The sequence below is a fragment of the Xiphophorus hellerii genome, chromosome 5 (assembly GCF_003331165.1).
Source record: "Xiphophorus hellerii strain 12219 chromosome 5, Xiphophorus_hellerii-4.1, whole genome shotgun sequence".
Lineage (NCBI taxonomy): Eukaryota > Metazoa > Chordata > Actinopteri > Cyprinodontiformes > Poeciliidae > Xiphophorus > Xiphophorus hellerii.
In genome coordinates, this window is record NC_045676.1 from 7,733,398 (window position 1) to 7,756,991 (window position 23,594).

Sequence of the window (23,594 nt, forward strand, 5' to 3'; positions counted from 1 at the left end):
TTTGCGTTGCCGTTTTATTACTTCCTGATATGTCGTCACTTCCTTCGCAACCAAGCTTCTCCGTTGCTAGGCTCACTTTGCGCTGCCTCAAAGCCGAATCTGCTTGATTCCTCTAGTCTCCATCGTCGATAACTTAATTTAACATAAACAAATTTAACTTTCAAAGTAACTTTAACACATTTGACCAACCGTTATGGCGAACCCTCACCGTACGAACGTTCTGGTGACTTCGTGTCTGAAAACGCCGGTTGACCCGCACACCAAGGCTCCTTTAGCTTCATACGAGCGGGAGAGAGTTCTTCCCTACTCGGCCACGAGCCACCTGGACAACCGGGACTACGAGAAGGAAGTATGTGCGGTGGGAAAACGTTAATGTAATTGTTATTTATTGTAAATCGTCATTAAAAAGTGGCTATTACTGATCTAAAATAGTAAAAGTCCTTGAAGTTTTAATCTGTAAATTGACTGCAGGTTTTAAAATCACCTTAAATTGACTAATGTGTCAACTACATGCTTTTATTATAAGGGTACAATTATTTTTCAATATATAATATGAGAAGGGGCTCACAAATATACTACCTGAATGTTTTTTTTATATTTAAAGATGTGATTTTAAATGCCAGACTAATAACAACTTAGACTGAACCTGGTCTGACCTCATGTGGGTCATGGAAAACACTTGATCTCCATAATTTGTTTTCCTCACTATTTTCGGATTTCCGTCATGGATAGATTACTAGAGGTCACATTCAGTTGATAATCCCAACCTCTTGTTTGTCCTCTGGTTAAATCTGCCTTTTTTTCCATGCAGGTTGCTGATGTCTGATTATAGGTTGTAGTAATGAAACCAAACACCTGATTAAGGCTGGACATCAGCTGAACTTATTTAGACTAAACTGCCTTTTTCCGTTTCACCATCTGGTCCTTGTCACTGTCGCAGTGGGATAATAGGCTTAGCACTGCAGGAGCCTTAGCGTCACTCAGTGGATGCATTGTTCAAACGTTGCAAATGTAGTCCCACAATTTAAAAAATGGCTCCTTTAATTTGGAATAAGAGGCAAGCATTTTCATGCTGCAAGTAATGACCTTTGATGTGAGTTTGCATTGTTTTTTTGTGATATTTTATGATTTCAGTTGGAGTATGAGGACTTGGGATCGGATTTCTTTTATGAGGACTATCTGGGAAAGGAGGACCCTCGCATGGGGGGTGGCCATCATAGAGCAGCAGCAGACTACCTCGACCTGAGTAAAATCTTCTTTTCTAATGAGGAATACTACAGCAAGCTGGAGGAGCTCAAAAAGGCCCATCTGCGCACCATGGAGGAGCTGGAAAGCATGTATCAACAAAAGCTGCAGCTCAGGTCAATGGATCCCTTAGACATGGCAACGTTGGAGCCAGGGCACAGGTGCGTGGCTTCAAACTGTTTCATGACAGTTACATTGTCTATTCTCTCACACTTTTAAACAACTTAAAATAGACAAAATAGCAAAAATTGTAATGAGAAATTATTTGTTTATTTGCTTTTTTTGGTAGACTACTGCTTGTATAACAGAACAGTTTAAACAAGACACAATGAGTGCTTTTTCACTTTAAGTCTAACAGTTCAAATGACACAAAGTGCAAACTGACCTTGGAAAAGTATTTGTTCCTCTTGAATTTTTCAACAATGTGTTATATTACAACCACAAACTTTAGCATATTTTACAGAGATTTGATCTGATGGATCAATTCCAAGAAGTCCATAATTTTGATGTGAAATTAAAAGTCCAAATAGCTATTCTGATGATTAATTGAGTGATCAAGTGAAAAACAAATTTGGTACATTCTGCAAAATTTTTCATTTCACCACTGAAGCTTAGTTGATACAATATTGAAAATACACAAAATGCAAATTAATAATTCAGTTTATTTTTTGTAATAAAAAAACATTTATTGCCCAAAATGCAATAACTTAATGCAGCTACAGCTAAAAAAAATAATTTTAACATCAACATGTGAAAAGCTCAGCCCTTTCTGTTTCACTTAGCATCAATAAAATATATGTCTGATATGTTTACTATTTTTAGTTGAGCTGATTAATAACTGATAGCAAAAGGAGCTTAATAGGAGATTTTCTTAATTTTTTTCACAATTTCAACTGGGTGTAGCTAAAACTATGTATTCTGCTTGAACATATTTACAATTTTTTTTATCGTAAACACAAAATGTATATATTGTTTTCACAGTTTTGACTTAATTACTGCTCTGAATGTGTTGTACTTTCAGCAATTGGCCTTTTTTAGTCTGTATACAATATGCAGTTGACCATTAATCAATTAATAAATTAGTTCATGAAAATTACAATTATCAATTCATCATCATTAATCGGATTAATCGTTTTAGCCCTAATCAGATTTAAATTTATAAAATGCTTTTGAAAACATGCGTGTTTTTTTCATTTTCATTATATACTATTGTTATTATTTTACCATGTAGAATCTTAATGAATTGTATTAACAATATAACAGTGTCACAGCCTTACATTTATGCTCACTAGCACTTTCTTATTTCCAGTTACGTTATTGGTTATGGCCTTTGGAATTAAAAAGCTACTGGTTATCTGCAGTGGTTTAAAAAGAGTTAGTACATCCCTACAATGCATGTAAAAAAAGCCAAAAGGTTATGAATTGTTTATAAGGCAGCTGTACAATTTGTTTGTGAATATTATACTGTACGTAATTTTCACCTGTTGTGTAAGTTATAAACACAACATTGCCACAGTTGGATATTAACTAGTTACTCAATTACATTTACTCAAGTAACTTTTTTTAAACAAATGTACTTTTAGGAGTATTTTTACTTGTACTTTGGTAATTATCACTACTCTTACTTGAGTAAAATTTCTGGATACTCCTACCCACTGTGAGTAGCTTCACCGAATGAAAACAAACATGTTTAAAATTCATCACACCTGCAGTTTTTGTTAGTTTCATAAGTTTTTTTCTGAAAGAAACTGATTTGAAAAAACCCCCACTTTTGCCTGATTTTATATTTTGTTACTTATATGTATTATTGTAATTTTGATCCTTCAAATACCAAAATTTCCACTTAACTTTATGTTTTGGTCCATCTCATTATGTAATTTTTAAATATTAAATGACTGATAATTTGATCAGTAACTCAGTACTTGAGTCGACTTTTTACCAAATACTTTTTTACTCAAGTAAAAATATGTTGAAGTACAGTAGTGCTTGTAGTAGTACAATTTTGGGGAACTCTACTCACCTCTACCAAATAGAATATCAGAATAATATTCAATTGCCGTATTAAAATGTCCCTTTTCTTTTTCCATCAGGCTGCTCTGGTCAAATTTAAACCCTGTAGCTTCACATCATCCTTTGAGAAAGTCGCACTCCGCTGTTGAGCTCCGGTGGATCTCTGGGCAGTCAGACTCATCCGACGAAAATGAAGCTTGGAGTAACACGGTGGAAAAAGGCCTTCTGTTCTCTCCTAAAGAGTACATCAAGAACATGTGGAAGGACTTCAAGGTTCCCTTCAACAAACACCGCATCTCCTCCTCCTCACTGCACAGCATGCCTGGAGACCAGAGGAGACTGCGGAAGAGAAGGGACAAAAGACAGCAGGAAGAGGGCAAACCCAACGTGACCGTCCCAAAACCCTTCCACATGACGCTGCGTGAAGCTGAGAGGCTGAAGCGTGGCGTAAAGTCCCGCTCCGAGGTGGAAATGGAGAACGTGGATCTGAAGAGGCAGCTGGAGGAGCTGACAGAATGCCAGAAGCAGTTCCGTGCCAGTCCCGTACCGGCACACGTCCACCTTCCGGTTTACGAAGAGATGCAGGAGCGCAACAAGGAGCAACGGAGAAGCATGCGAGATCGAGAGACGCGGCACCTTCGTGCCATTCAAAAGCCTTTCAGCTTCCTGGAGAGGGAGAGGCTAAAGAAGGAGCAGAAGCAGTTGCAGCAGCAGCAGCAGCAGCAACAAGCCGACCGCGAGAAGATGAAGCCTTTCAAAGCCAAGCCTGTGCCAAAATCCGTGTATGCAGCCGCGTCAGGGGATCTGGTGAAGGAGGATGAATTGTATCGCTCCATCAAGATGCATATGAGGGCCCAGGAGTTGCTGCGGAGTTCCTCTGTGCCTCCCAGCATGCTCACACGGCGCCTGAATGATCGGAAGAAGCCCAAAGATGAACCGGGCGACAGCTTTACCCACAAGCCTCAGATAAACAGAGAGGTGCCTGACTTCGACGCCAGCTACAGACGCTTCCAGAAGCAGCTGGAGAAGCGGAAGGACGTAAAGACAACGACGGCGTGCGAACCCTTCGAGCTAAAGACGTCCCAGATCTCCTCGCACCGGGAGCGCATCCTGGCCGACATCGAGAAGGACCAGAGCAGCCCACGGTTGCTGCGCTGGCCTCACATCAGCCCCGGGCCAGCGCGGACCCCCAACTCAAGCCTCTGTTCGTCCCTGTCGGGAAGTCTGGAGCTGCTTCCTGCCAAAGTTACAGATGCTACTAAAAAGCGTCACGAAGCTGTGAGGTACCAAATTAGGACCCCAAAGGATTCCACTATAATAGTAGAAATAGTGACAGGCTCTGAACTCCGATGACCCATTTAGCGGTCCTGAACAGACCCCACACCCCCCTTCCCCAACACCTGCTGTCTCGTCCTAAAACAGCTTCCAGCCCAGAATAGCTTCCCCTGCCCTTCCTTTTGCCAAAGTCATCTCCTCCGAACCTTCCTCCATCTGTGACTGCAATTATTTTTGTAGAAAAGCTCTGGAGCAGAGGAAAAAGGCAGAGGAAGAAGAGGAGCGTTGGAGGGAAAAGCAGAGGGAGAGAGAAAAGAAGCTGCAGAGGATGGTTTTAAAACGAGCCCAAGCGAATGACCCTCATCTTGCTCTTTCACAGACCAACAAGAGCAAACTGAAAGAGTTCAGGTGTGCAGAGTGGTTATATCTGTTTGATTAAATATTACTTATCAATCAGGCAATCAACCAAGTTGATTTGTATAGCACATTACAGCAACCATTCAGTTCAAAGTGCTTTACATTGTGAAAACATTAAGACATCATACAGTCACCAATTGTGAAAACCAGTAACAGACATTACATTTTGTCAAGTGCCATTGTTAAAAAGATTAATACACATCAGATTGTTGATTAATGTTTCATTGATTATATTTCAAAATCAACTCCAAACAGCTGGGTTTTTAGTCTAGATTTAAAGCAACTCAGTGTTTTGGTTGTTTTGCAGTTTTCTGGTCTGGAAGTTTGTTCCAGATTTGTGGTGCATAGAAGCTGAATGCTGCTTCTCCATGTTTGGTTTTGGGAATACAGAGCAGAACCAGAACCAGGAGACCTGAGGGTCTGGAAGGTTGATACAACAACAGCAGATCTTTAATGTATTGTGGTGCTAAACCATTCAATGATTTATAAATTAACAACAGTATTTTAAAATCTATTCTTTGAGCCAGTGTAGGAACTTTAAAACTGGTGTTATGTGCTCTATCTTTCTGATTTTAGTGAGAATGCGAGCAGCAGCGTTCTGGATCAGCTGCAGCTGGAGAATTTATTTCTTTTTGTTCAGACCTGTGAGAATACTGTTGCAGTAATCAATGCAAATAGAGATAAAATCATGGATGAGTTTCTCTAGATCTTGCTGAGACATTAGTTCTTTAATCCTTGAAATTTTTGTTTCAGGTGATCAAAGGCCGACTTTGTAACTGTCTTAATGTGGCTCTGAAGGTTCAGGTCAGGGTTTATCACTACACCCAGATTTGGGTTGATTACTAGTTTGTAGCTGTACTCCTGTGCTTACATAATAATGTAAATTTGCCCTCTGAAAGGTTAATAAACTTTATTTTGCACAGAACCACACTGGATCTGTAAGACATGTTAAATATAAAAATAAAACACAACAACCAAAAACAATAAATAAAAGGGAAATAAAAGCCACACACAACCAAAACCATAAATGAAATGGCTTATGACGTCTCTGTAAACAAAATTGCTTTTCAAAAAATATTAATCATCAGAATAAAAATTATTCAGCTCACTTTAATTAGTCATGCGACTAATTGATCCATTGCTTATTGCGACAGACTTATGCTGAATTTTTATTCCCGACAGGAAACAAGACGTTCAGCGTAAGAGAGAATATCGGCAGGAGATCAGAGAGATGCGAGAAAGAGTGCAAGGAAGGCCGCTGCTGCTGGAGCAGGTCACACAGGTGAATGTCAACACAAAACAAAAACACGCCCATCATTTGTATCAGTATGCATTTACAAAATACAGGCTAGTTTCAATTTCAATAATGCCAATATTTGCAAAGGTTATTATAATAAATAATTAGGGCTGGGAGATATGGATTAAAAATAAAATCAGATTTTTTTCCTACCAAATCTGATTTCCAATTTTAACACTTTTGTTTCTCGCTTTCTTTTCTAAAAAAAAGAAATGATAAATGGCAGAAAATGTTTTGACAAAGTGGCGTTTGTTTCAATCATCCGTTCAGTGAGTTGTGCAACAGAATATTACACCTAGACTACAAGAATTTCTCTTTAATTACCAGAATATTGGTATAATGTGGGCAGAGCAAAGATACAATTTTACCAGAAGAGTGTATTAAAATTACTAGAAAAATGTTGTTTTAATGAGAAAAAAATTATTTTTTGTTGAGTTTTCATAAAATTACTACTCAAAATATTACAACTTTATTCTGGTAATATTAAGACGCTATTGTTGTGTTATTTCGACTTTATTGTTATGTAACTTTATTATCATATTATTACAACTATATTCTTGTAACATTGTGACTATTTTTGTTCAGAATCTTTCTTTCTTTGTTTCATTGTTTTTCTCTTCCTTTCTCTCTGAACAATTAAAATTTCAACAAAGCAAAAACAGGAAATGGAAAACATAAATAAATAAATTCCCACAGAAAATAACTAAATGTTCTGCTCACAATGGAGCAGGAAGAAGTAGTTGCTTATCTAGTCTCGCTCCTGAATTTGTCTACAATACCTTAATCAAAATTGTAACGTAAATACTTAAACATGTAATTGGTGAACATATTTTTAGTGCTTGATGTTCTTGTGTGCTGTTTACATAGTGATTTCACAGATACTGTTGTATAAAAACAACACAAGCATTAAAAAATGACTTTCTCCACAAAAAAACTTTAGTTAACAAGTCATTAATTTCTCCTTTTTTAACCTGTTCATGCTTACAGAAGAATGCTAAGCAGACAGCAGAGAAGCATTACATCGAAACCCTGCATGGATGCGATGTGAACGAGGACTTTATAAGCAGCAAGGCGGGCAAATCAGCACCTGAGCGCAAAATCTCAACAACCAGTGACAATAACCAGAGGTAAGCATTTAATCATTCCCGATTAAAGACTAAGAAGGGTAAAAATAAAAAATATTGTTAGCAATTTCTGTCTGCTGATTGTTTCTTGTGTTTTACTAGCGATCAGGGGGAAGCCGACTTTAAAACCGTTCACTACAGAAAGGTCTACCTGGATGATGAAGACATTAATTGTGCTTCTGATAATGACGAAGAACGAGAGGAGCAGAAGAGTGATCAGGCCTCGCTGAACCACCGCCAGAGTGAAGACGCCAGCGGTCACCATGGTGACGATCCACAGTACTCTGACGAAAGTTACAATTACTCAGACGATCATGAGAGTTTCTCAGATGACAGCGAGCATGATGTTGACGATAGACAACAAAAATTAGTAGACTGATGACTTTAAGACGCAACAAACATGAGGTGTAGACAAATGCTGTTATTTATGAGCTCTGTAATAGATACAGAGTTGTAATTGTAATTTTAGGTTGTAAAAATAAACATGAATTCTCCTGCCATTGTGATTATTTCTGAAATCTCTCTTTTGTTTCACATTTCATTCATCTCAAAAGTTGGTTGCCTAATTGTCATTTATATGCTGGATACATTTCACAGCCATACATCATATGTTTTGCACACACCTTGAGAATTATACCTTGCAAAAACAATCCACCCATCCATCTGTAGATTCTTATGCTTGCAGGTTTTTTGGGTCATAGTTATTGAGCAAGAGGTGACCATGTCACCAGTTTGAGACAGAGACACATAGGACAAGCAAATATTAACACACACACACTTCTAATGAACTGTTATGCAAAGTGAAAATATGTCACTTTATTAGTTCCTGAAGTTGGTAAACTTTGCTATGGAACAGCAGATTACAGAATTATGAACATTTTGCCAGTCAGATTAGTCAATCATACTTTTTGTCACATCTTTCTTATTTTCTCTGTTGCTTATTTGCATGGGGACAAATGTTGGGTATAAACAAAAATTTGCAGTGAATGTCCCCAGTTGTAGATTTAACAACATAAAACAATTTTGAAAAATAAAGCAACATAGCAAGATAAAGTCTCATATGTAACATAAGATTAATATTTAGTATCTGTTAAAAAAAAAAGCAAACAACTAAATTTAACTCTGAAGTTGGTGGTTTCCTAATAGTTTTTTTAGGTTTTGATTTCCTGGTAACACTATGATAATCACCCATTGCTATTTATGACGTTTCAAATATTCCAAAATGTATTCATGCTCTTCAACAAAGAATGACTAATTTCCAACTTTACAACCATTTCGAGCGATATAAAACGTCCTATAAGGATTACAGTAAATACATATTTGGTTCAAATCATATACTAATTTTAGTAAGTATCCTTACACGTATTGATTTTAGATCAAATTCACATTTATTATATAATACAGTTTAGAAAAGAAAAATTAATATAAATGTATCACATGTTGGGCAGTGCACTAGCAAATCATCACTTCTTGGTAAGCTCTTGCTCATGTCGCACCATATAAAGAATTTACGAGCGACAGATGAGCAACTCCGCCCCGTGTGACGCACAGTGTGACGTTAATAGCAAAGGAGCCAATCGCGTGGTTAGTGGGCGGGAGCATGATCCAAATTTTACGCGGCGCGCGGTGGGCCGAAAGACCGAGAATGAATAGCCCGGTCTCAACCGGTTCTAACCGGTCTGCAGTTGGAAGCATGAGCTTAGAGGAAGAGCACTTTTCCACGACCTAAAATATCTCTGCTGTCGTACAATGTGCAAATTGGAAAAGAAATAAAATTAGACTATTTCACTTCGTGATTATGACTCGGAATATCGCTCCAACTGTGACTCCGTGAAATTGTTGCTGTTAGCTTAGCTCAACGATTTATTAGCCAGCAGACCTAAATCATCAATGACTTTTCCATTAGCAGGGGTACTAGCTGTTACAGCCGGATGTAGTTGCCGATAGCTGAAAAGCGGCTTCTTTTTCATATTGACTGAGGAAAAGAAAGACTGCGATACTGGTAGTTTTAAAGTAAGTCGAAGGATACCGCGGAAAGCCATTTTTAACTAGGTGTTGATCTACGAAAGCTAGCGTTAGCCTTTAGCTAGCAAGTGCTAGCTGCAGTGTAGCATCAGTGGTTGCAATGAGATAACGCTACATACTTTTCAAAGTATTAAGACGCTTAGCATTCCGGGCTCTAGCTACATTCAGTAACATTACGCAAGTTTTACGACAAGTGGACTGCACATACCAGGTAAGTAAATCCCGAGCAAAGCCTAGCTAAATAGTTAAGTTCGCGTGGGCTAATATTAGCATCCGCGAGTTTCATAATAAAACTTTTTGATTTATTTCTTGTTATGCCGCGATAAATAGAAAAGTCAAAGAAATGCGGCTAGAGTTTAGGCGACCCTTTTTCCTGGTTAAACTATTTTTATTCTATAAAACACGTCTATGCTTTGGGTTTTCGTAGATACTTTTCTGTTCCTGTGCTGCCAGACGGGGGCGCCGTTTCCCATTAGGCCATTTAATCATTTGACTGTCAAATGTCGCTACTTTAGTCACTCAACCCACAAAGTGCTACAACATTTACCTTTTCGTCTCTTTTACGCTTCATTGTGTTTGCTTTTGGATTGCAACATGTCTTTTTAAGACTTGAGAAAGAAGATTGAGTTGATCTCTTCCTCCTCCAAGTTTTATATATACACACATATATATTTTATTCTAAATTCCACTTGTAAATATAGATGCATGTATTTTGTCTTTTAGCACTGTGAAGGTGAAACTGAGGATTTGCCAGTCTTTGTCTAATATAGATTTTCCTAATCTCCACAGGAAGCTCTATGCCAGCTGAAATGACCATGTTGGCCGATCATCCAGCCAGACAGCTGCTGGACTTCAATCAGAAACTGGACATCAACCTGTTGGACAGTGTTGTCAACTCTATGTACCATGACATCGGTAACCAGGTGAGGGTCATTTTCTTCTGTCAGCGTTGCCTTTGTGTGGGAGGAATAACACGGTTCTTATGCAGACTTGAACAATACATTTTTTTCACAGAATTTGACGTGGTAATAAAACAACCAGAGCTGATTACTGCATTTCCAATCTAATATTAATCATTTTTTTGTTTTGTGTAGCAAAGAGTGGCTCAAGAAGTGCTAACAAACCTGAAGGACCATCCTGATGCGTGGACGAGGGTTGACACCATTCTGGAATTCTCTCAAAATATGAAGACTAAAGTATGAACTTAAAATATTTAGATTTTTGTAAAGGGGACATTTACAATAATATGTTTAATTTTTTTCTGCCCAGTGTTAAAATGGAAGGTTATTCTCCAGTACTCTTTCCCATGCTAATTTCAGTGTTTTTACTGGTTTATATTTGCATTTTTATGTTTGTGGGTTTTGTGGAATGTGCCCTTCAAGAGCCCGATTTCCTCAGTTCTCTGTATTTGATAGCAATGGCTCATGATTATCTATTAATTGTAAAAGGGGATACCAAACAAAAGGTGGAAATTGTGTGCAGATTTTACTTTCTGAAAATTTTAGGTAATGAAAATCTGCTTTGTGTTACTTCCTTTGTTCGCTATTTACTGGATCTCATGGTTTTATACCTGGTATAAAGTCATATCTCTCTGTTTTCCTCAGTACTATGCACTGCAGATTCTGGAGGCGGTCATCAAAACACGCTGGAAGATTCTTCCAAGAAATCAATGTGAAGGTAAATTTTACTTATGTTGAATAAATGCAGTTTAGGCACTATAATGGATTTGACCACCTCTGATGTTTGTTTAGATCTAGAACACAAGTTATGTCTGCGTTTGTTTGGTGAGCATCTGCTAATAATATGTGACTTTTCCAGGAATCAAAAAGTATGTTGTTGGGTTGATTATCAAGACTTCTTCTGATCCTGCAAACATGGAGGTAACGTTGTCATAGTAAAATCTTGAACTTTTACACACAAAACATATCAGTCTTTCTCTCATTATTAATTCTGCAATTATGACATTTGTTTTGCAGAAAGAAGGGGTGTATATTTCAAAGCTCAACATGATTCTCGTACAGGTAATGATTTCAAATCTATGGGCAGACACAATAACTAACAAGCGTAGAATGTTGATGGCAGTCGACTCTTTGTTTTGGTCTATTTAGATCTTGAAACAAGAATGGCCCAAACACTGGCCCACCTTCATCAGTGATATTGTTGGCGCCAGTCGGACCAGCGAGAGCCTCTGTCAGAACAACATGATCATCCTGAAGCTCCTCAGTGAAGAAGTGTTCGACTTCTCCAGTGGCCAGATGACACAAGTGAAGGCCAAACACCTCAAAGACAGGTTACTGATTTTAAAAAATCATTTAAAGTGGGGAGTCCTTTAAAGACTTTAACTATTGGTTCAGAAAAAGAAAACGGATGAACAAATGTTTAATCCTAGGCTTGAAAATTGCATTTCAAGTTGTAGTTATTAAAAAAGCTGGGGTTTGTCTAATGATAATGACAAAATGTCAATCTGCATTTTTATTCAATAAGCCTTGTTGAATTTTGTAGGGTTATTTATTGTTTAGCCATTTATAGTCTTAAGGATAAAATTGTATTCTGTCAAAGTTTTGCTGATTATTAAACTATTGATTGTTTAGATAATATCAGTACTATTTATTGTAAGGTTACTTCTTTATCTTAAATTATTAATCCTACTGTCATTAAGAAGGCTTTTTCTCTCTCTCTTTTTAGCATGTGCAATGAGTTTTCTCAAATATTCCAGCTGTGCCAGTTTGTAATGGTAAGACTGTCAAAAGTCTGGAGACTTCTCAGTATTTTTATTTGTTTAGTTTCTTTCAAAATAATCACTGATTGTTCCTCTTGTTTTTTCTGTGAAGGAAAACTCCCAAAATGCACCTCTGGTCCACGCCACTCTGGAGACTCTCCTGCGTTTTCTAAATTGGATTCCTTTAGGATACATATTTGAGACCAAACTCATCAGCACTCTGGTCTACAAGGTAAACCAGCCAACATGAACGAGGAAATTCAACTTTCCCCTGGGTCAGATGATGTGTCTCGGTGTGACCTTTTCCTTCTTTACTCCTTCAGTTCCTGAATGTTCCCATGTTTCGCAACGTGACGCTGAAATGTCTGACAGAGATTGCTGGAGTGAGCGTCAATCAGTACGAGGAGCAGTTTGTCAACCTGTTCACCCTCACCATGAGCCAGCTCAAACAGGTTAGCGCCAGTTTGACCATGTTGCTGTTCACTGACTGGTTGTTTTACAACCAAAGTGAAAACTTGTGACTTTGCTTGCCTAGATGCTGCCACTGAATACTAACATCAAAGTGGCGTACGCCAATGGGAAAGACGATGAGCAGAATTTCATCCAGAACCTGAGTCTGTTTCTCTGCACGTTCCTCAAAGAACACGGGCAACTGATCGAGAAACGACCCAACCTGCGTGAGACACTCATGGAGGTAGAAAAGCTGAGCCCTTTCTGTTCTTAAAAAAAAACAACTAGATTTTTTTCATTTCTTTTCCCTGGCTTTATTTTAATGAAAACATAAGCTCAATGGTATGATTCACATTAGTTCTGCTATATTGTGGTTAAGAGAAATCTCCCTCTGCTAAATGGGGACTAACCTTCAAACTACAGGTTTTATTTCTTTATTTTTTAAGTTTTGTTGCTCGTGGGCTCCAGATTTTACTTGAACCAAAGCAACAAATTTTCCCAGTGCATAAACTAAAACTAAGGTTGCACAATATATTACAAATATATAATCTTTACAATATCAGTATGCACAATATTCATATCGCAAAGGACTGTTTGGAGTGCAGTAGTTCTTGTTTTTTGTCTTTGCTGTTTGACTATCCAAAGAGATTAAAGATTCAGTGAAGTATTCTCTCTTAATTTCTTCCTCAAACTCTTTCTGTTCTCCAGGCCCTGCACTACATGCTGTTGGTATCGGAGGTGGAGGAGACGGAGATCTTTAAGATCTGCCTTGAGTACTGGAACCACTTGGCAGCAGAACTGTACAGAGAAAGCCCATTCTCCACCTCAAGTACTCCTCTTCTGTCTGATGTTCCTCCTCGAAGACATCTTTACCTGCCTGTGCTGTCCCAGGTGAGCTTCACCTTATTACTCTGATGTCAGTCATATTTTAGAAGCATTAAATCCTATTTTATTTGATCATGTTTCTGTTTACCACTACATAGATGTTTGGTTGTACATAACATGTGCATGTATAAACAGCTCATTGAGCCACTTGAATGAGTCGAAGGCAGTCACAGATTGCTGACATCAGTCCGTTTCCTCCTGCAGGTGCGTTTGCTGATGGTGAGCCGCATGGCCAAACCAGAGGAGGTGCTGGTGGTGGAGAATGATCAGGGCGAGGTGGTCAGAGAGTTCATGAAAGACACAGACGCCATCAATTTGTACAAGAACATGAGAGAAACTCTTGGTGAGTAGTTAGACATTTGATGGTCAAAACCAATGTTGTTGCTCTTCATCTTAGCAGTATTAATGTAGCTATCGAAATGTTTTTCTAGTATGCAAGGAGAAAGCGCCTTTTTGATTTTTTTTTTTTTGGTTTATTGCTGCCATATTTTTTCACTGTCACTTAGGGCTACTGAGTTTTATTATACTCACAACAAAATGTGTACAGAATTACTTTTTTAGTCTTAAACTAAGGCCCTGACATGTCTCAAATTCATTAAAAAGTAGTTTTTAATATTTTTCTTTATTTTTTTATTTTATCCCAGAGTCTTTCTGTCAGGGAAAAGTTTGAGTCACTTGCAGACATCTTCACTGCGTTCTGTGAGGCTACCAGTAACTTGCTGCTAATATACCTTTGCTAGCTAGCTAGCTCCTCTTTTGTGGATACCAAGCTGGGTTCACAGTTTTTGCTAGGCTTGATATTTATGCAAGCATAGCATAAATATCAATATGCAGCAAGCTCCCCCTACAATCCCCTATATTTATATTTTTTTCAGTCATAAATTTCATTCACAGTGACATTAAAGGTCTTAAAGTCTTGCATTTCAATTGCTGAAACCTGCAGATACCTTCAATCAAGTCTGCATCCTGTCACACAGTGTTGTTGTTTTATTTATTTCTCCCTTTGTCTGAATCTCCGCAGTATATCTGACACATCTGGACTACGCAGACACTGAGCGAATCATGACAGAGAAGCTCCACAACCAGGTGAACGGCACCGAGTGGTCATGGAGGAACCTGAACATGCTCTGCTGGGCCATCGGATCTATAAGCGGGGCGATGCATGAGGAGGACGAAAAGAGGTTCCTGGTTACTGTCATTAAGGTGGGATGCAGTGAAGAAACTCTTGTTTAGTAATAACTACATAATGTTGTTACCAGTTGTTGACAGCATTTGTAACTATCTGTGCAGGACCTGCTTGGCTTATGTGAGCAGAAAAGGGGTAAAGATAATAAGGCTATAATAGCGTCTAACATCATGTACATCGTGGGTCAGTATCCCCGTTTCCTGCGAGCTCACTGGAAGTTCCTCAAGACCGTTGTCAACAAACTGTTTGAGTTCATGCACGGTGAGTCAAAATGGCGTTTTATATCAATTTGCATATTTATTGTTAGATTTTAAAAGTGTCCATGACCAGGTGATCATGCTGGCTCATAATATGTCTCATAATTACTTTAAAAAAAATTGTAGATCTTTATTTTTCACCACCAAAAAATGGAGGTTGTCATTTTTATTTTCCTTTCACCTGGGCAATGCATGGTGGGCCTATGATGAGGTTATAGTGGACTGGGGCTTATAAACAAACAAACAAATAAAAGAAGTCAAAGTTGTGGAGACAGAGGCCTGCAAAGTGTCAAAGTTTTTATGTGCCGTGATAAACAAGATGTAAGAAATAAACAGACATGATCTGCTTGTGATGTACTGTTTTACTATATTAGCATGAGCTAACAAAAATCAAAAAAATGGAAAGATTATAAATGGATATTTTTAAGTGACGATGTAACATCGTTAAGCCTTTGTAACGCTCCGTTCTAATATGTTTGAGAAAATATTTAGATCTTGATTCTAACTTTACACAGGTCCAGTTAGAAACTGGAGCTTCCTGTCGGATTAGCGTTTCCAAGCAGCAGCCACACAAACAGCAGCTTCTTTGGTTGAATCTCTTTTCTTCCTTTGTTTGGTCTTCATCTTTATTCCCCCTCATCATTTCTGCGTTGCCTTGTATTTACGTTCACTCCAGTTTAAATTTAAAGTGCGTAATGTTGCGTATCGCACAAGTTTGTAACATTTTTTTTTATATTTATAAAAACTAAACAGCCTACAGTGTTTTTACATATTAAATTAATGTTTTTCAAATAGTCTTACTGTTGCAACTAATTGTGGATCCCTTTAAAGTATGAAGACAACATTGTTGCTTCTGTGTGATTTAACATTTGAATTAATTTTTCTTTCTTTCTTTTTTTAACGCTCTTTCGCTGCAGAGACTCATGATGGCGTCCAGGATATGGCTTGTGACACGTTCATCAAGATCGCTCAGAAGTGCCGCCGCCATTTTGTTCAGGTTCAGGTGGGCGAGGTGATGCCCTTCATCGACGAGATTCTCAACAACATCAACACAATCATCTGCGACCTGCAGCCTCAGCAGGTCAGTCTAAAAGCATTTCACACCAACAATGTGAATAAAGACATACAGGAACATCGAGTTAAACCTTCCTTTGCGTTCTCTGCAGGTTCACACGTTTTATGAGGCTGTGGGTTACATGATCGGCGCTCAGACAGACCAGGCGGTTCAGGAGCTTCTGATAGAGAAGTATATGCTGCTCCCTAACCAGGTTTGGGACAGCATAATCCAGCAAGCCACCAAGGTGAGAACAACACCAGGAAATCATTTTTATTAAGGGTTCTATGTCGCAGTGTGTGCTGCATCTAAAATCTGGATTCTGCTGCAGAATGTGGACATTCTGAAGGATGCAGAGACGGTGCGCCAGCTCGGCAGCATCTTGAAGACCAACGTTCGGGCCTGTAAAGCTGTCGGACATCCCTTTGTTGTCCAGCTGGGTCGAATTTATCTGGACATGCTCAACGTCTACAAATGTCTCAGTGAAAACATTTCCTCGGCCGTCCAGACCAATGGTCAGCTGACTTTCACTAATCTTTGTTCTCATGTTTTTGGTATTTATATTTGGTGTTGGTGATTCATTCAAACTGTTTTTTCTCACATCTGTGTAGGCGAGATGGTGACAAAGCAGCCTTTGATAAGGAGCATGAGGACAGTAAAGAGGGAGACGCTCAAGCTGATTTCAGGCTGGGTCAGTCGCTCCAGTGACCCTCAGATGGTGAGGCTGCCCTTTGTTTCCTCGAAGCGCCCTTTTTTTAATTTGTTTTTTTCCCCTTTCTTATAACACAGTTTAGATAGAAAGGTATTGTTCTAAATGTTTAACTCAACATTTTCTGTCTAAGAACACAGAGCCTATCGCAATAGCAAAACTGTATTTTAGCAAAAAGAGTGTAAAAACCCTACCAAATGTAAATTTTATGTATTTAGAAAACTTAAGCAGGATGAACCTGCTTAAAACAGATGTATTTAAACTTGGCCTCTAATTAAGTGAGACATTTTTGAGAAGCCTTTTCCAAAACAATCCTCCAAATTAGTTTCACACAAATACTTCTGGTTTTACAGCCATTTAAACACCTGATGAGATTTGCTAAAGTTTTGTTAAAAGTGCAGACATAAGTCTGATGTTTTCTCTTGTCCTTTTAGGTTATTCATAGTGTTGAACTATTTATTTAGATAACTATTTAGACGAGGCTTTAAAAAAACTTAAAATGTACCATATTTATCACTAATAAATCAGGCATGGTAGCATTTATAACAGTGCCGACACAGGAAAAACATATTTTGGTGTCTTATCTTTACACAGGTACCAAAAGTTTGCATTTAGAGCTGTTAGCTGCGGAGCTGTTTTATTTTAGCATATTTTCATGTAGAAGTCACTTCTAAAACCCCATGTGGGGCTTAAAGTCAAAGCAGATATATTTAGCTTCAGTGAAAATGTAAATTTCTGCCTATTTAGGATGTAAATAATTTCTTAAAAAGCTAAAACACATTTGGATTCTTGGGAAGAAATGTTTTCTCCCATTGGAAATAGCCATATCTTGCAAGTCTCCTGTATTCTGGTTTTGGTTATAATGGGGAACACCCCTGAATGTCACCCTGCAGTGCATTCTGGGAGTTTTATATCTGTCTCGCGGGTACATTAAAACAGTGTTTAGATGAGGTTTTACAGTTACAGCTTTTTTTGGTTTTTCTCCCTGATGACATTTCACCTGCACTTCTCTTTAAGTCGCAATACAAATCAGTAACAGATTACATAACTCTATTTAATCTGAAAGATTGGAATAATGCAATATGGCACAGTAAAATAGACAAGTGTTTCAAAATATATACAAATAAGATGTATTTAAATGAATGAGAAGTTGAAGTGAAAACACTAAAGATGTTTGTTGGTCCGTGGTTAAGGTGGGAGAGAACTTTGTGCCCCCCCTGCTGGAGGCCGTGCTCATCGATTACCAGAGGAACGTCCCGGCTGCAAGAGAACCTGAAGTCCTCAGCACCATGGCAACTATAGTCAACAAGTTGGGAGTTCACATCACAAGCGAGATCCCGAAGATCTTCGATGCAGTCTTTGAGTGCACTTTAAACATGATCAACAAGGTCTGCAGAGGATTCATGCTCTGAGCTCAGTTCTGTTGAAAACTGTGCTGACCTCAGCTCTGTTCTGGTTTTCTCCTTTGCTGTCAGAACTTTGAAGAATTCCCGGAGCACCGAACTCATTTCTTCTACCTGCTCCAAGCTGCCACCTCCCAATGTTTCCCAGCCTTTCTGGCCATTGCTCCAGCCCAGTTCAAACTGATTCTGGACTCCATCATATGGGCTTTCAAGCACACCATGAGGAACGTGGCTGACACAGGTGGGCCTGTCACTATTAATTATCCTGGATGATAAATTCTCCCAAATGTTACAATAAATGATAAAATTGTTGTTTTGAGACCATTTTCAAGTAATATATTGGTAAAGGCACGATAGTGCAATAACACATTCTCAAAGATCAATAAACTTTAAATTTGAATGAATATTTAGCACTGAAACTGGAAGACATTTTAAATATCCAAAATAAATAAGACAACAAATAAGATGAATTATAAAGTCTTTGTGAACACATTTGTCATTCAAAATAAGAGCTGTTTGAAACCAAAACACCAAAGTGAACACTTGTCATTCAGTTTTTGGTAGGAAGGGGGGGGACAAATCATGCAAATAGAAATTACTCGGTTCATTTTAATTTATCAGGCAATTATTATAATATTACAACAGGCCTAGACACATGTTGGCTGTGGAATCTGCTTGATTAACTTTAGCTGCCAGATAAACTAGAGCTGAATGAAACAGGGATGTCCAAACTGTATCTGAACAACAAAAAAAACACTGAAATAGCTTTTTAAAATTATTTGTTGCCTGTATAACAATAAAATAAGCATGCTATATTGTAATTAATCAAATGCAGTCTTTAATTTTTTATTTTATTTATTTATTTTTTGTATGAAGGGGACATATAAACTCCAGCAGTTTTTGCGTACTTGAACTGTTAAAAAAGTTTGCAAACTCTTGCGCTCAACTGGGGGGAGAGAGAACATTTTCCATATTTATTCAAGTTTGGTAAATCGTTTTGACGCACCAAAATCAGTTTTTGAGTAAAAGTCACTGGATAATCGTGGTCCTATTTACTATTAAATTAAAGGATACAAAAATGTAGTAATTAAAAAAACAAGTACTTGATGTTTTACCTAACATTTTTGTGAGGAGATTTTAATTTGACCTCAATAATTTTGCCTCAATTAAAAATAAAAATTCTCCAGCTGGATCAACAACCCGAATAGATCGGATCCATTTGTATCATATTTGAGTTGCAGTAAGAGGTCACAGAAAATTAGTCCCAAGAAACACAAAAAAATGCCTTCTCTACTTTGGGTTTCCCTGAAAAAAACACATAAATGTAGACGACTTAATGATACCTCAGCTTGGGTTATTGCTTTTTTGTTTATTATTCTGTCATATTCTTCATCTGTAAATGATTAAAAGATGGATCTGCATTTGTCATTTGTAGTGATGGATTTTTGTTGTTCTCAGATGAATGGTAACACTGTCTGCTGGTAAAGCTTTGCTTGTTTGATCGCCTCCAGGCCTGCAGATCCTCCTCACGCTCCTGCAGAATGTTTCTGCAGAAGAGGCAGCAGCACAGAGCTTCTACCAGACCTACTTCTGTGATATCTTGCAGCACATCTTTTCTGTGGTCACTGATACGTCACACACCGCAGGTAAATGAGGCTGACCTTGATATATGTTCCTACACTTTCTGATGGGTTTTCAATGTAAAGTTTTCCTCGTATTAAGATTTGATCACTTGCATAAACCTATTACACAGTTCATTCAGGATAAGATGACATGTTTTTATTTGTGATTCTATAACTGATGAGCTGCTTCTTTCTGTCTGTAGGTCTGACCATGCATGCCACCATCTTGGCCTACATGTTTAACTTGGTGGAAGAAGGGAAAGTCAGTGTTGCTCTGAGCACCACCAACCCCACCAACAACCAGCTGCATGTTCAGGAATACATCGCCAACCTGCTCAAGATGGCCTTCCCTCATTTACAAGAGTAAGAAACCAAATAATCACAACTCTGCTGCACATGCTGGTGTCTGACCATTAGGATGTGAAATAAACACGGTTAGACTGGGAAAAGGAAATAAAATTACATTGTCATTCAGAAGGTACCAGCTCCTCTGCAATCAATTTGGCGACATGATAATGTTTTTTTTTTTTCTTTTGCGTTCCCTTGCAATAAATTAGCAAATACACCTTGGTTTGTTTTGTATACAGTCACAGTGATGACAAATGTCAATTTAAAATTGCACTTACAGGTCTAGAAAAAATTAAGAGACCAATTAAAATCAGTTTCTCTTGATTTTCCATTTTTATAGGTTTATGTTTGAGTAAAATGAACATTGTTTTATTCTATGAACTACTGACATGTCTCTGAAATTCCAAGCAAAAGTTTATTTCTTTGCAGAAAATGAGAAATGGTCAAAATAACAAAAAGATGCAGTGCTTTCTGACCTCAAATAACGAAGAAAACAAGTTCATTTAGAAACAATAATATGAAAGTTTTAACTCAAGAAGAGTTCAGAAATCAATGTTTGGTGAAAAAACCAGGAGGTTTTCAATGGGATTCAGTGCAATGAGCTCTTAATTGTTTCCAGTGCTGTTATATTTTAAAGAGCCTCAGTGAAAACATGTTTAAGCATTCTTATCTTTTTGATGCAGTAAAATGGTTGAACATCAATCTATTAACTGCATATTCAAACTGTCAACTGCAACGTCATACCTTTGAAAATAACTCAGAAATAGTCCAAATAGTTTGGATGCATTTCTTTCTTCCTTTCTTTTTTTCTTTCTTTCTTACTTACAGAAAGTTTCTGTCATGTTTATGTCTCAGAGAGAGAGAAGCTTCATGTTTGGCCTGATTGTTTTGCTTCTGTCTTTATACACTTAAATTTGTGTTTGTATAAAAAAGAATTAAAAAAAACCTCAGATATCTCACAAACAAGTAAACGCCTTACCTAAACTTCATATTGTAGCAGAAAGACTTTCAGTATTCAAGATGTCACATGAACCGATTCGTAATTGCATACTTTTGCGTGGATGTGTACCTTTTAGTCTACACAAATATGATTTTCTTAAAGTGTCAAAAATACTTTTAACATGGGAAATAAAGATTTCCCATGTTCCCTAATGGGCTACATAAGCTTCAGTACATCTAATGATTTGTCATTTTTGACACCTGACTCTAATTACTCTGCTTTTCAACTTGTCATTATTATAAATCTCTTTTGTATTGCTCACATTTTCTGTTAAATTCTATATTTTTTTCTTTCAAGTTGAAATCTAAATTTGGCTTTTGCATCGCTAAGTGCATTCATTACTGTGATAGGATCGTTTTTAATAGATGTACTTGGATAAAATGTCAGATAAACTGTAAAGTACATGTTACAACAAGATAAACGCATTGTTTTGTTCCTCTTGGAAATGTTTTTCACTTGAGCCTGATGAAATGTTGTGTGTGCAGTGCCCAGGTGAAGGTGTTTGTGACCGGTCTGTTCAGCCTGAATCAGGACATCCCAGCCTTCAAGGAGCACCTAAGGGACTTCCTTGTGCAGATCAAGGTCAGTGAAAGCTGCGTCTACCAAAAGTATTTAGACCCTTGGAACATTGTTTTGAATTTTCTCATGTTAAAGCTAAAAGCTTTAATATTGTATTGGGGTTTAATGTGATTACTTAACCACAATTTCCTCTTGAGCTGTTGTAATAATTTTCTCCTTTCACTTCAGCCAGATATCTTTTTAATTTCAAGCAGTGGTGAAATATTAAACTGCTGCTGTGAAAGTTACTCAGTAGTTGCTAGGTAACCACAAGTTACTCAGCAGGTTTCTAGGTAACCAAAGAGCGAGCAAGTTAGTTGATTTCACCAACTTTGCTTAAAATCTACAAAGTAGAATAAGTAAATTAAAAAAAACAAAACAAAAGCTAAATAAATTTAAACATAAATGGGTAAAATAAAACAGTGTGTACCTTTTAGTCTACACAAATATGATTTTCTTAAAGTGTCAAAAATACTTTTAAGAGTATGGTTGTGAGAGGTGGAGCAGCTAAATCTTTTCCTCTGCCTACATCTCCCAGAATGCTGAGTGGTTCTGGATCGTTCAGTGAAATTATTGAAAATTGAGACATATGTTCTTTTATTCCATCTGTCACAATATACTGTATGTTTGACTTATTCAGCTTTTAGGTTCAATTTTGCATATAGGTTTTATTAGAAGCTTTACAGTTTTAAAGCCAAATTTGTACTATTTTGTTTTTTTTTTTTTGACGCATCAAAACATAAATTATAGCTCTGGAATACTAAAAGCTGCATTAATAAATGAAGTGGATGTTTCCTTTTCTTTTTAGTTGAATATGGGAAGATAAAAACAACTTCAAATTGTAACATCTAACTCAAAACCAGTTTCAGACCAATTCTTTTTGGGTTTAGATTGTCTACTGAAACATGCCAAGTAGTCTGATGGTGTACTCTCTTTAAAAACAAAACACTATTAATATAGTTATCTATTGGCAAGTTATAACTAAAATCCAGTTGGAAAGAAAATTGTGAAAGTATAAAAACAAAATAAAATAATTTACTGGATTCCAGTAGCCTGCTCTTCTGATCTAGCAGCTGTATTTGAGCGGTTCTGATCTTCATCTCTGGTGGTCTAACAGGAGTTTGCTGGTGAGGACACGACGGACCTGTTCCTGGAGGAGCGGGAATCGGCTCTTCGCCAAGCCCAGGAGGAGAAACACAAGCTGCAGATGTCTGTGCCTGGCATTCTGAACCCCCACGAGCTGCCAGAGGAAATGTGCGACTAAATCACCTGCAGCGTAAAAAGAACAAGCTCAGAGGCGCGAGGATGCTTCTTCATGAATGATTTTCTTTTCAAGTGTTTGAAGTATTTGAAATTGGAAAGAGAATTTGGGGCGATAGGAAGAACCCTGGCACTCGACCAAATCAATGTTTATATGTAAATGAGAATCGCAGTCAGTTTTGGTATATTTTTTTCCTTTACCATCTTATTTTATACAAAGGTTTTTGTGTATAACATGCCATCTTTTGTTTATTAAAGCTTTGATTGGCAACACGGTTCTTTTACATCTGCTTGAAGTTTCAAAAATTGAAGGTTAGTTTTAATCCCTCAGCTCGATAGATTCAACTCCTGCTCTTTGTTAATATGTAAAATATAATGTTAAGACATTTGCCATGTTAATGTGAAAGATTGCTCGGTTTCAAAAGTGCTTTGTGCACTGAATAGAATGAATGGGATGCTCGGTCCTTGTTTTTTGTCAGTGTGATTATTTTGGTTTTTGTTTCTCGCTCTTTTGTCCTTAAACGGGTTGGAGCTCTGCTTCTGCTATTGGGTGTAACTGAAAGTTATGTGCAGATCATCCTGTTTGTAAACCTTTCCAAGTACAATATAAAGTTGGCTATTTTTACAAAACAACTGTATGCCTGTTCTTCAAATTATAATGTATTTTTGAACCATCCAGTGCCTTGAGATTACAATAAAAAGCAGCTTGATAAAGTTTTAACATTGCAGAATTTTACAAAAGACGAATGA

General features: G+C 37.6%; 2 protein-coding genes across 2 annotated transcripts; both read left to right on the forward strand.

Annotated features, from left to right (window-relative positions):
* Nucleotides 1–58: 58 nt before the first annotated feature.
* Nucleotides 59–7,874, forward strand: fam161a (FAM161 centrosomal protein A). The gene is made up of 7 exons (XM_032563648.1): nt 59–349; nt 1,135–1,406; nt 3,336–4,538; nt 4,771–4,938; nt 6,130–6,229; nt 7,232–7,371; nt 7,471–7,874. Exons 1-7 carry the CDS (start codon nt 194–196, stop codon nt 7,745–7,747), a joined length of 2,316 nt encoding a protein of 771 aa, XP_032419539.1. The 5' UTR covers nt 59–193; the 3' UTR covers nt 7,748–7,874.
* A 1,128-nt stretch (nt 7,875–9,002) lies between these two features.
* On the forward strand, nt 9,003–23,566 carry xpo1a (exportin 1 (CRM1 homolog, yeast) a). Its single transcript, XM_032563647.1, has 25 exons — nt 9,003–9,604; nt 10,183–10,316; nt 10,488–10,589; nt 10,998–11,070; nt 11,212–11,273; nt 11,370–11,414; nt 11,502–11,683; nt 12,079–12,127; nt 12,225–12,344; nt 12,436–12,564; nt 12,648–12,806; nt 13,271–13,453; nt 13,652–13,790; nt 14,469–14,650; nt 14,738–14,894; nt 15,808–15,971; nt 16,057–16,191; nt 16,276–16,459; nt 16,556–16,662; nt 17,847–18,041; nt 18,129–18,297; nt 19,568–19,702; nt 19,882–20,041; nt 21,512–21,608; nt 22,702–23,566. Exons 2-25 carry the CDS (start codon nt 10,191–10,193, stop codon nt 22,846–22,848), a joined length of 3,201 nt encoding a protein of 1,066 aa, XP_032419538.1. The 5' UTR covers nt 9,003–9,604; nt 10,183–10,190; the 3' UTR covers nt 22,849–23,566.
* The last annotated feature ends 28 nt before the right edge of the window (nt 23,567–23,594 follow it).